The 14,112-nt window shown below is 42.5% G+C and overlaps 1 protein-coding gene across 3 annotated transcripts in view; it reads left to right on the plus strand.

Moving 5' to 3' along the window:
* SATB1 (SATB homeobox 1) overlaps window positions 1-14,112 on the plus strand; it is a 265,946-nt gene that overhangs the window by 124,206 nt on the left and 127,628 nt on the right. For 2 of the 3 annotated variants that reach the window (XM_033930676.1, XM_033930675.1), the window contains exon 8: window positions 1,227-1,439. The exons of the other annotated variant lie outside the window; for it this stretch is intronic. In XM_033930676.1, coding sequence (XP_033786567.1) covers window positions 1,227-1,439 — 213 coding nt within the window. The remainder of the gene's footprint in view (window positions 1-1,226; window positions 1,440-14,112) is intronic. 3 annotated transcript variants of the gene reach the window in all.

Raw genomic sequence — 14,112 nt, forward strand, 5'->3', positions numbered from 1 at the left:
ATCGAAAAAAGAAGAATAGAGCAATATAGCATGGTCACAGGGTACTTTTCCTGACGGTATGTCAGGTGTCTTATCAAATTAGCAGGCCCAGAGTGCTTGCAATAAATGGGCATCTTGGAAAGGAAAAATGGTTAAAAAAAAAAAAAAAAGGCTTTTCCTGTCAGACTGAACTGGGAAGGTTTTTTTCAAGTTCAAGTTTATTAGGTTTTTATATACCGCCTATCAAGGTTATCTAAGCGGTTTAACAATCAGGTACTCAAGCATTTTCCCTATCTGTCCCGGTGGGCTCATAATCTATCTGGGGCTATGGAGGATTAAAGTGACTTGCCCAGGATCACAAGGAGCAGCGCTGGATTTGAACCCACAACCCCAGGGTGCTGAGGCTGTAGCTTCAACCACTGCGCCACACACTCCTCCCAAAGTGTGTGAGTTTAGGGAGCAAGGTAGAGGAGTGAATTTTATTTACCCATTGCTTCCATTCCAGACACAGTGAAGTCTTTTTTTTCTCTAGTATTGGTAATCCCAGCTTCAAATCTAAGTGAGGCATGCAGCAGGATGGCACATCAGTATGATTAGATGATCTTGATCAATTTTATTTTGGCATTAAACTAGAAAAAAAAAAAGGCTCAATTAATATTTATTTATTCCTTCAACATTTGTAGAGGGAGAGTCTGGGAAATGTATATAGTAACCGTGGGTCTAAGTCAATGAAAAAGTGCCCCAAGAGTGAGATGCGAGTGAAATCCATTGAGAGTCATTTTGTGTGCATGTGTTGGAGGCACTGCCTAAGCTTCTGAAAACGCCATCTTCATGTTTATAGATTGATTTGATGCACTGCTTCAGTCATTGTCTAACCAGCATGAGAACGACACAATCTCATTCTCCGCTCTGTGGATTTCACTTAGTCTGAGCTTCTCACACTTGTCTCCTTCTGACAGATTTGATGGCAAGTTAAGCCAGTAAAAGGAAGTGGGATCAATTAAGCAGATTCGGATTATGTTGTATGCAAAGCAGATGCTTAATAAAATTAAGAGTACAAGTGAAGCTCTTTTTTTGAACTCCCATAATCATCACTAATATACTCCTGTGCGGGATTAATGGCTTTTTTGACTGTTCATTTACTTCGCATAGCAGGGAAGGAAAGGGAACGCTTAGCAATGGGTCTGCACAGCACTTGTCACAAAAGACGACACAGGCCAACGCTTCTGTGTTCCCCTTCCACACAGGGCTTGCTCTCAGAAATCCTCCGAAAGGAAGAGGACCCCAAAACGGCATCACAGTCTTTACTGGTGAACCTCCGCGCAATGCAGAACTTCCTGCAGCTGCCTGAAGCCGAGCGAGATCGCATTTACCAGGATGAAAGGGAAAGGAGCCTGAATGCAGCATCGGCCATGGGTCCGGCGCCTCTGCTAAGCACACCGCCCAGCCGGACTCCACAGGTAGGCCCACGCATCATGTGTAGAAGGCCATTGCTTGTCGCTTTTCATACATAGTCTCGGATGTTACTCTTTTCCTCCCAGGGTATCGCTGGCTGTATCTCTACATTGATGATTTCAGAAAGCTCGCTCTGCCCCTTTTCTGCTGCCTCCCGACTCTGGGAAGTCAAGAACACTGTGCTAATACACAGTGTGTCTGCTGACCGAGGACCAAATGTGAATTCTGCATCGGTCTTGCCATGTCATGTTACTCAGGTTTTCTATTCCGCCTTTACCTGTTCAGTTCGAGGTTGGATTACATTGCAAGAGGTTGGGGCAGTTACCCGGGAAGTTACAATAGACAGTTTATTTTGCCATGTGTGTGAGACTTGATTAGTTGAGAAGTTTTTGTTCCACAGACATTATAGATCAAACATATTTGACTGCATGCCTTAGAGTAATTTGCAATCTAGTGTGAACCCAAAGGTATCATTTAGAGCACAGAGGGTCATGGGCTATTTTTGATTAGGATTGTTCTAGCTTTTCATTTTGGGAAAACAGCAAGGTGGGCTTTTTTTTTTTTTTCTTTTTCTTTTTGGCAGGAGTCGGCTGATTAGTCATACCAGCTTCTCCTTCTGACATGTTACATAGTTTGCAGCCAGTAATTCTGCTTGCAGATGACTCTACAGAAGTGATTAAATAGCGAAAGCCATTTTGAGGGTAATGGAGGAAAGGAGGGCACTGCTGATATCTGGCACCAATATACTAAAAAGAGAAAATTTCCACCTCAAATGGGAACACAATGTGCTAATGGACTGTTCTGGCTGTCATTAATGGCGTGTATTCTGACGTCCACTAAAGGGACCTTTAGACAGGGATTGAGCGCTGATTGCTTAGCAGTGTCTCAAAGGAACAGTAAGCCTTGTCTTGCTAAAAAGAGAGAAGTCTCCCAAAAGGAACAGCTTCATAATAATCCAGAGATGCTTTTCAAAGTCTGACTGATTCATTAGTTTGTCTTGCCTGCAGAGTTTGTGTGAATTTACTAAAACAGAACTCATTAAAAAAAAACTTTTTTTTTTTTAATCTTAAGCAAAATAACGCTTACGAAAGGGTAAACATTTTTTTTTTTAAATAAATTTTATTTAAATCAACTTGGACCAGAATACAACCCAAGTGTACAGGACACAGCATTAAGATAACATAAACAACAAAGTGACGTTTGTTCGACTGTTGTCTAAGATGCATAGTAAACATTTTTAATACCTACAGAAAGTTTTGGGTTTTTTTTTCCAAAAAGAATAATTGCCTATTCTTCCACAATTATGAAAACCTGTTCTGCTTGGTTAGCCCTCAAGGGGAAACTTGTGTATTGTTTAGGGAAATCTGCATTCTGCAATTCAAAAAACTTTTCTCCTTGTTTTGCTTTTGTTAATGGCACAGCAGGTGGGTCCAGAACAGGGGCAATTTCCAAAGAGTTTTATTTTATTTTCCATCAGTCACTTAAAAGTTTAGTTTTCCTAAATCTAGGGCTATATATTTTATATCCATAATGTATTGCAAAGAATGGTGACTTTTTTTTTCCCTCTGTGTGTGCTTAGTTAATAGTTTTACAAGTTTTGTTAAGGTTTTTAATTATGATATTCCTCCTTCTTGGGTTTTCACTGCATTGTCTCGCAATATGATTAGTTTTGCTTTAAACAGAAGCTCCAACTTGGTAGTAAGTAGTGTTGAAGAAAAGATAATTTAGAAAAAGCTCCCTGGAGGACATGCAATTAAAGACAGCTTATACACTTTAGAAGTTCGGCTCCTAAATTTAGGATGTTTAAGTAAGAATTGGAATGTCCAGGTTGGAGCGTTCAGCACTCCCCCAAATATTTTACAAATAGCCCCCACTGAAGGCAGAGCCTCTGTATAATGGGTATAAAATGCTGACACACACCCACGTATTGCTGGCACATAAAGCAGGAGCACAGATTCAGAAAGCTACATGTCCAGAAAAAGAGCGGCTTCTCTTGGCAAGTCTGTATTTAATAGCAAGAGTTGCTGCAGAAAACCTGTGTCCCAGAAAAAAGTGCCGATAATTAGTGAACAAAGCCCCAGTTAGCAGAGATTTCACACTTTGAGAATGAATAAAATACTGGGGAGGGGAGGGGCAAGCACAACTGCTCCCTTGATCACCCTTTTGTGCTTCCTCTGAGGCATGCATACATTTTGGCAAGAACTTAAAAAGCGGACTAGGGCATTTTTAAAACTATATATTTGTTCCTATTGTAGAATGGCAAATACATGTACATTTTTTTTTTTTTTAGCTTGTCCAAACTACTCCGTAAACACATTTTCCTTTAAATCCACGTGTCTGTACCATTCTACATATTTAAATGACAGACTTCTGTATGCAGTGTCTACATTTAAGTGCTGTGCATCCCTTCAAAATCGGCCTCCTAAATCTCTGCAAATGAATTGCAGATGTATTTTCAGCTGAGAATATTTATATAGCTCCTCCTATTTTAAGGTCTAGGAGGGTACTTGTTTGATTAGTAGGGTATAAATTGAATCTTCGTCAGTCTTCTTTCCTAAGGCTCCTGCTGCAGCTGAGTTTCATCCAATTTGCAACACGGGTGCTTATAGCCAGTTTCTGGTTCTTGCTACGCCTTTCATGGAGGGGAGTGAGTTGGCATCATGAAGTGCTCTGCTACTGCTGTTGACATTAAGCAGGCACCTCCTTTTAGGCACCCTGATGCCGCGTGATGAAAGCCTATTTTAGAAGGGTGTCTGGACGCTTGGATTCCGGTATACAGTGGTAGCTTAACACAGCACCAAAGCATCTGTTATCCCTGCTATCTGTGATATCCGGTGTCAGGTCAAAGGTGCGCCCAGACAATTGCGCGCCGCTGCGCCGCTCTAAATTACTATTTTTAGGCGCTCCAACGGGGGGGGAACCCCCCCACTTTACTTAATAGACATCGCGCCGTGTTGGGGGGGGGTGTGGGGGGTTGTAACCCCCCACATTTTACTGAAACTTCACTTTTTCCCTGTTTTTAGGGAAAAAGTTCAGTTTACAGTAAAATGTGGAGGGTTACAACCCCCCAAACCCCCCATAACGCCGGCGCGATGCTTATTAAGTAAACTGGGGGGGTTCCTCAACAAAAACCCCGTCGGAGCCCCTAAAAAATGTAATTTAGAGCGGCGCGGCGGCTCGCACTGCACTCAATTGTCGGCGCGCGCTTTTGTCTTTCGCGCCGTTGTCTATGAACCGTGATATCCTCAACCTATCCATTTCCACTGCAACTGTTCCCAATGCTTTCAAACATGCGGTGGTTTAAGCTCTTCTCAAAAACACCCTTACTGGATCCCACCTGCCCCTCCAATATCGCCCTGTCACCCCTTCTTACATTCCTTTCCAGACTACTTGAACGTTCTACCCCGCTATCTCTGCCCTTAACTTCCTTTCATCTCATCCAACATTTGATCTTCTAAAGTCTGGCTTTCGCCCTCTACATTCCACAGAGATAGCCCATACCAAAGTCTGCAGTACCTTGTTCCTGGCCATTTAAAGTCCTCATCCTTCTTTATCTGCTTGTTGTTTTAGATACTGTTAATCACTGCTTATTACTTGATACACTGTATTCACTTGGATTCCACAAATCTGTCCTCTCCTTGCTTTCCTCCTACCTCTCGTATCGCACCTTCAGTGTATGTGTTGGTGGATCCTCATCTGCTGGAACAATGGTAAATTTATTTGAGTTTAAACCATTGAAACGTACACATAAAATGATTCAAGCCTAATAAGAGTCCTTTTAGCTGGACCCCAACACAGTCTGTGTTTCGGCTTCTAAATGAAAGCCTTCATCAGGGGTGTGCTGGTAATCACCAGTAGATGGCGCTGGTATCATTGGAAATCTAAAAAGGATTGCTCTAGGCTTGTATGACCAACTAAATAGCTTGCAAAAAAGAGGAATACTCGGTCCCATGCGCTGCTTGCAAATACACATACAGGCTGTGTTGCCGAAACACGGACAATGTCGGGGTCCAGCTAAAAAGGACTCTTTATTAGGCTTGAATCATTTTATTGTATGTTTTAATGGTTTAAACTCCTTTAATAAATTTACCATTGTTCCAACGGCTCATTATGTTCACTCCCTTCCCCACTTTCTGTGCTTTGTTCCGTCATACGTGGGGTTGCATTTTCCTTTCTGTTGTGAAATATATTGGATCCTCCTCTGCTGCCAGCTCATGCTAGCAGTTGGTGTATGTACCCAAGGGTTCTGTTTTAGGACCTCTTCCCTCCTCTCTCTACACCTCGTCCCTTGGTGCCCTGATCTCCTCTTGTGGCTTCCAGTATCATCTATGTGTTGATGATTCCCAGATCTACCTCTCTATTCCCGAGATTACACCAAAAAATCCAGTCAAAAGTCTCCACCTGTTTGTCTTACATTTCTACCTGGATGTTCTGCCCCACCTGAAAACTAAACATGTCTAAGACTAAGCTGTTCCTCTTTCCTACCAAACCCTCCACTCCACTCCGCTCCCTCCATTCTCCATTTCTGTAAATAATACTGTTGGAACACAAGAATTGCCATACTGGGACAGTCCATCAAGCCCAGTATCCTATTTCCTACAATGGCCAATCCATCTCCTCTTCTCATAACCTTGGAGTCACCTTTGACTCTATCTCTCATTTTCTATGCACATCCATCAGACTACTAAAACCAGTTGCTTCTATCTCTACAACATCTGCAAAATGTGTCCCTTTCTCTTGGAACACATTACCCAAACTCTTGTCCACACCCATGTAACCTCACACCTACACTACTGCAATTTACTTCTGACGGGTTTCTCTCTGAACCACCTCTGCCCCTGTAATCTGTACAAAACTCTGCTGCACAACTTATCTTCTGCCAATCTTGCTACGCTCATGTTACCCCTCTCTTCAAATTACTTCACTGGCTCCCTATCCACCTTTTGCATACAGTTCAAAATCCTAATACTAATCTACAAAAGTGTTTATTTTGCAGCCCCCCAGTATCTTTCCTCTCTTGTCTTCTTCAAACACACCTCCCTGAGAACTCCGTTTCTCAGATAAGTTGCTTTTATCTGTACCCCTTTCCACTGTCAATTCCAGACTTTGTTCCTTTCATCTTTATGCCCCATATGCTTGGAATAATCTACCTGAGCCCATGCGTCCCATCTCTTCCCTTGCTCAAAAGTAGGCTGAAAACCCACCTTTTTGAGATAGCCTTCAACTCATAACCCTTCTGCTCATCACCTTAGCCAGCAGTTTAACCATCCCCGCTAACTGCAACCCCTACTCTGGCATCCTTTTTGTTTGTTTTTATTGATTAGATTGTGAGCTCATTCAAGAAGAAACTGTCTCCTTTATGACTGCGTACAGTGCTGCATATGTCTGGTAGTTATAATAACTTTATAAACCTTCAATAGACCTGATGTAAATCTGTAAGCCCTGTGACTGAAGCATGGACATAAGTGCCCTTATATTCACCCCGTTGCATTTATACCAGGGATTCTCAACCCAGTCCTTGGGACACACCTAGCCAGTCAGGGTTTCAGGATACCTACAATGAATATGCATGAGATAGATTTGCATGCTGCACCTCCATTCTATGCAAATCTATCTTTTGCATATTCTTTGAGGGAATTCCGAAACCCTGACTGGCTAGGTGTGTCCTAGTGACTGGGTTAAGAACCCTTGATTTACACGTGTCCTTACAGAATAGCACATAAGCTTTCTGCTGGTACTTACAAGACAAACAAACAGGATGTCATGTATACAGTTAAGGGGAACAGTTACCGTAATTTGCTGACTGGGTTGGGGGGGCAATGGGGTATAGGGTTATGGATTGAAGGCTAGATCAAAAAGGTGGGTTTTCAGTCTGCTTTTAAACAAGGTAAGGGAAGGGGCTTGGCAGACAAACTTGGGTAATTTATTCCAGGAATAAGGGGTGTCCTACATGTATACTAGGTGTGTCCTAGTGACTGGGTTAAGAACCCTTGATTTACACGTGTCCTTACAGAATAGCACCAGCTTTCTGCTGGTACATACAAGTGCTAGGTATTCTTTAATTTTACACACCAAAATGGTACGTAAATGGGGTCACTTTTTATTGAAGTGCACTTAGCAGCTGTATATGGTCTTCAGATGAGAAACCTGCAGAGAGAAGGGAGGCGGCTTCACTGGGGAGTCGAATGCATGCTGGGTTAAAGTACCAACCCCACTGAAACATTGACTAGTCCTGCTCTGGAGAGTAACACCACTGCCAAAGCACCAGTCTGCTGAGTAGAACTGGGCACTGTGCAAGTCCTTTTTTTTCCCCCAAAATTATCCAAGGTTGTGGTTCATCATCAAAAGGTGTAATAACAGAAATATTTTCCCCTGTTGGCTCATTTTAGAAGGAAATTATTCATAAAACAATCCCCTGAGGTGCATGAAACTATTCAATAATGCTGAAGTGAGTCTCACTAAGAGCCCAGACTAGTTATTCTATAAAATCAGCTGATATTTATTTTATTGCATGAGAGCATGCCAATTGTATTTCTCACATCTGCTATACAGTATGTGACGATATTGTGTCGCGGATCCCTGCATAGGGCAGATTTCAAAGGGATTTAAAGGGGTCAAGAGCATTGTAGCTGTGTAAATTGCTTGTCTCAAAATCACCCACCTTGTACACAACTAAATGTCTTTGCTTTTTTTCCCTACTCGACAAGTATTTTTACTTGCATTGTTTAGAGACATTTCCATGGGAGGTTAGGTTAGGGCAGGGGTGTCAAAGTCCCTCCTCGAGGGCCGCAATCCAGTCGGGTTTTCAGGATTTCTCTAATGAATATGCATGAGATCTATTTGCATGCACTGCTTTCATTGTATGCTAATAGATCTCATGCATATTTATTGGGGAAATCCTGAAAACCCGACTGGATTGCGGCCCTCGAGGAGGGACTTTGACACCCCTGGGTTAGGGGAAAACCCTCTGCATCTAGATAGTTTTTTCAGAGCTACAGTAGTTGTAGTTGGAGATAGTATCCACAGGAAAGCAGACACACATCTGTGCTGTACTCTTTCCTTTGGTATTCATATTTTGAATATTTTCACTCTTGAAACTGGCATAAAAGCTACTGATGGAAGAGTTTGTAGCAATGTAAGTGTATTGAAAATTGCCATCGATATAAATGATCTTTGTGTGTACGGGAAAAAAAAAAAGCACATCGATTGTTGTGGTGGATTGGGCAAGTGCTGTTTCATGTTTTCCATACTGTCTTGACTGGTGCTTTCTGAACATTTGTGGATGATGCCATTTTGAGAGAAGTGACAGGATTAGAATATCGGGGGATTATGATAAGAAATGGAATGAAATTTGACAAAAATGATTACAAAGTATTAAACTCATACAAAATCTAATTTGTAAATACAAGGTGAGGAATCGTGCAGTGCAATGCTTTATAAGTGATCACAAACTGAATATGCATTATCAATATAGTACAGAGATAACAAAACGAACCTGCACCTGGTCTCCTATGGAGATATAGGAATAGGAATACCACGTGGAAAAACCATGAAGGAATCTCCACAACTCTATTACTTCATCCAATTTGGAGCCTTGTATTTAAGAAAGATATTAAAATTTTTGATAGAAGTCCAAGAGAAATTGAAATTCTCTTGGAAGGTATAAGTAGAATGACCTGTGAGAAGGTTGACAACTCCATTCCTCAAATAAGCTGTTCTTAGCTGTACTCTTCTCCTCCATTGCCAGTTCTAGACTTTGTTCCTTTCATGTGGCTACCCCTTATTCCTGGAATAAATTACCCAAGTTTGTCTGCCAAGCCCCTTCCCTTACCTTGTTTAAAAGCAGACTGAAAACCCACCTTTTTGATCTAGCCTTCAATCCATAACCCTATACCCCACTGCCCCCCCAACCCAGTCAGCAAATTACGGTAACTGTTCCCCTTAACTGTATACATGACATCCTGTTTGTTTGTCTTGTCTGTGTAGATTGTTATCTCTTTCGAGCAGGGATTGTCTTCTTTGTGACTGTACAGTGTATAAATAATTAATAGTAGTAAAGAGATGACTGAGGAGAGACACTAACTATTGAAATATAAAGCAGTTTGAAAATTAGGAGGATTTGGTTATTTTCCATCTCAGATGAGGATATGAAAAAAAGGAGTAGCCTAATGGAACAGTGGGCTTGAGAGCCAGGGAAAGCAGTGTTCAAATCCTACTGCTGCTCCTTGTGATCTTGGGCAAGTGACTTTAGACCTCCAATGCCTCAGGTACACATTTAGGGCCCCTTTCACAAAGCCACAGTAGCGAGTTCTGGCGTGGCAGGTACGGCGCAGCCTATAGGAACTGAATGGGCTGCGTCATATTTGCTGACCTTAGGTTGTGAGCCCTCTGGGAACAGGGAAATACCTATTGTACCTGAATATTGTTCATCTTGAACTACTGAGAAAAATATGAACTAAATTTAAATTCCCTTTAAATTGCAAATAGGACAGTCTAGGTTACACATGAGGACAGTGGCTTAGCGAGGGCTGGAGGTGCCTGGGGTGGTGGTTCCCCCCGCCCTCCCTTGATCTTTCCCTGCCCCTTCCCTTCTCCCATACCTCTTTAACTTCCCCAATTTGAGCAGCATCTCCAACTTGCTGCCCGCGCCGACTTTGGCTTTCCTCCTGATGTCACTTCCTGATTGCGTAACAGCAGGGTAACAGCAGGAGCAACAGAACGCCTACACCAGGGATCTCAAAGTCCCTCCTTGAGGGCCGCAGTCCAGTCGGGTTTTCAGGATTTCCCCAATGAATATGAATTGAAAGCAGTGCATGCACATAGATCTCATTCATATTCATTGGGGAAATCTTGAAAACACGATTGGATTGTGGCCCTCAAGGAGGGACTTTGAGACCCCTGGCCTACACTTAAGCACTTATTCTGTAAAGCAAGGCTGCTTGATTCCAGGCCTTGAGGTCCAAAGACAGGCCAGGCTTTCAAGATATCCACAATGAATATGCATGAGAGATTTGCATTCACTGTCTCCTTGGTGTGCAAATTTCTCTCGGGCATATTCATTGTGTATTTCTTGGAAACCTGGCCTTCCTATGGACCTCAAGGACAGGAACTGAGTAGCCCTGCTATAAAGGAAAATCAACACCTACTTTCCTTTAGAGATTACAGGCATAACCGGGTATATACACCAGTCACAGAGCTGATGTAATTGCTCCTGCATAATTTACAGTATTCCATAAGTTACAAATGCAAGTGTATGCCCCACCCATGTGTACACCTACCTGTAAAATATATGCCTTTTAAGACACACACATATGTACAGAACAGCATTTAGGAAGACTTGGCACTGAGCACATAAACATGTGTATGCTAGCATTCTAACCATTAATGTGTGTATTTGGCATGCAAATTTTAGCTCCTTCTTTACAGAATTACCCCAAATATTGTATAAAGAGGCAGTATATTCAGGATGGCCTAACTTCTTACAAAGCTATGCGTGCTTCATTTGATATGTTTCATATCCATGGGAATATTTAAAAGCTGACAACGTGAAATGAAACCTAATGGAAAGGCTATCAACCAACATACATAGTAAACTAATCATTTTTTCCATATACAGCTGAGGCGGACTAAGTGAGACTGAACACAATCTGATGAAGCTAAAATCATAAAGAGAAAAAAAGATTATTACAAAAAAAGGGCATCAACATCTTCCTGGGGACATGTGCCTGTAAATCTAATCTGCTCTTAGAAACCTTAGATTCTGAAACTTGTTCTTCATGAAGGCTATTTTATTTTTAAATTTATATTCCACACTATATGAAAATTCTAGGTGGACTGCAACTTAAGCATAATTTTAAATAATATACAGTACAACCAAAACAATAAGGTAGGACAATAAATTTAAATCTTATAAGCCCGCTCTTAATATTTCTTGTAATTAAGAAAATGCCTTTTTAAACAATTTTTTGCAATGTAGAGGCAATGCAGTCCAAAGTTGTGGACCTGAAAAGTACTATAACGGAGTGATTGTAAGTTCTTACCTCATTAATCTTCTTTCCTGTAGAACAGCATATGATTCCTTACAGATGGGTTGTGTACCCCAACTCGTGAGTTGGATTATAGAAGGCATCAATCGTTTTTCTCAGCTCCGCCTCCATGTCTCCCTGGGCAGTGCTCTCTCTCTTTAATCTGTACCGAAGCAAGCGATAACTCTTAAGAGAGGAAATAACAAGGAGGGGTTGGGGGACTCCCCAGTAATGTTAACTTTGCTCTGCTCTGCAATTGAAACAAAAAGCAGTAAACCAACTCACTACCTACCTGCGTGCAACCAGCACTATCGCTTGTATAGCACTGTGAAAGCAGCATGCAGTGAGCAGTGGAACTCTTAACCTATTGCCTTACAATAATTTTCTTCTCTTGGCTACCACGAGCCACACCATTCAACCCAGACTATTATTCAACACAGACTGTATCTATCTCTGACAGGGTGGGGCATAAGAAATTGTATGCTGATCTACAGGAAAGAGGATTATCAAGGTAAGAACCTAATCCTTTCTTCCTGTGCAAGCAGCATATGATTCCTTATGAATGGGACGTACCAGAGCAGTCCCTTGAGTCTAAGATGGGACAGATGAGCCTGCAACAAGCACTGAGGACCCAAAGGCCACATCCGCTTGTGTTGACACGTCCACTCTGTAAAACTTCGTAAAGGTATAAAGAGTGGACTGCTTGGCGGCACTGCCCTGGACTGCCCACGAAGAAGCCACACTTCTGGAAAAGTGAGCTTTCAAAGTGTATAGCGGTTGTTTACCACAGCCAGTGTATGCCAAGGAGGTCACCATGTGAATTCATTGAGAGATAAAAGCCTTAGAAACTGTTCTTCCATGATGATTAGAGCCAGATAAGACAAACATTGTCTGAGAGCCTAAAATAATTTATCATCTCAAGGTAGTGGAGAAGTATCCTCAAAATCTTGTCTTGTTTCTTTTCGCCTGTGGGCTGAAACACAGGTATCCTCACTTCCTGATTAATATGGAAATCAAAACCACCTTTAGCAGAAAGGAAGGCACGGTGTACAAAGACACTCCTGCTTCTGTGAATCTTAAGAAAAGGCTCTCTGCATGATAATACCTACAACTTGGACAACCTCCTAGCTGAAGTGATTGAGATCAAAACACTGTCTTCACAGTTAGATTTATGATAGATGCTTCTGATAAAGGTTCATAAGGAGCCTCATTGAGGGCCCGTAATACAGTATTAAGATTCCATGTTGGAAAAAACTGCCTCACCGGAGGGCAGAGCCTCAGTGCTTCCTTCGGAAACCTGTAAACATCTGGATGAGAAACTAGAGATGCTCTATCTACTTTGGGCCAGAGACATGAAAGACTAGCTACTTAAACTTTAAGAGATCCAGCTGCTAAGCCTTTCTCTCATCCTTCCTGCAGGAACAAGAGGACCTCAGAAATGGAAGCCTAGAAATGATCCAACTGCTTATCCTTGCACCAATACTGAAACCTTTTCCACTCTTTAGCATAGGCCGCCACCATCACTGGCTTTCTAGAACTGAGGAAAGTCAACATCACCATCTCCGAATATCCTTTCCTCACTAAGGTTGCGCGCTCCATAGCCATGCTACAAGATCAAAGCATTCCGGATTGTCTAATACTATGGGCACCTGCAACAGAATGCCATGATGCAGCGGTAGTTTGAGAAAGTTGTCCTGCTGTAAGTGGACCAGATCCATGTACCATGGGTGATGCAGCCAATCTGGGGCTATGAGGACTACCAATCCCAATGTGTCGCTATTCTGCGAATGACTCGGCCTAACATCAGCCATGGTAGGAACATGTAGAGCAGTTCTTTTGTTGACCAAGGTTGCACGAGAGCGTCCATTCTAATGCTTCCTGACTCAAATCTTTGGTTGAAAAACTGAAGGGCTCTCTTGTTATCAGGTGTCCCCCCCCAGCATCTCACAATGCAGTTGAATGCTGTTTAGGACAACGCCCGTTTCCCTGGATCCTGCTGAGGCAGTCGACTTGTCCACGTGTGCTGCTGTTATTGCTTCAGCTGGATTTATGCCCATCAAAACAACAATTTGGCTTCCATCTTCAGTGAACAACTCTTGGTTTCCCCTTGCCTGTTGACATATGCCACTGCTGTATCATTATCCGAGAATTATCTGCTTTGCTTTTCAACTGCGTTTTGAAAAAGCGGAGAGCTAACCGAATGGCTCTCAAATCCAGACTGTTGATGGACCATGTTCTCTGCAATGGCAGTCATTGACTTTGCACTGGTTGATCCTCACAACGACCACCCCAGCCATAGAGACTGGCATCTGTCATTAGTATCGCCCACGACTCTATATGGAGCGGAATGCCTCTGTATAATGACTCTGGAGCCATTTTAAGTTCTGTCGCGCCTCCATCATCCAGGCTAACTTCTTCTGGAGTGAGTCCAACTGAGGAGACCAACATATACCAGCAGTGAGCTCTGTAGGGGGTGCAGGTGTGCTCTCACCTATGGAATCACCTCTTTGGGCGCCACCATGGATCCCAAAACCTGCAGGTAATGCCAAGCCATAGGAGCTGGCTTCACCAAGAAGTCTAAGATCTGGAATCTGAGCTTCAGTTTGCATGGCTGTGGAAATAACACTCAGCTCTCTGCTGTGTTGAACAGGAT

The sequence above is a fragment of the Geotrypetes seraphini genome, chromosome 2, assembly GCF_902459505.1.
Source record: "Geotrypetes seraphini chromosome 2, aGeoSer1.1, whole genome shotgun sequence".
NCBI lineage: Eukaryota > Metazoa > Chordata > Amphibia > Gymnophiona > Dermophiidae > Geotrypetes > Geotrypetes seraphini.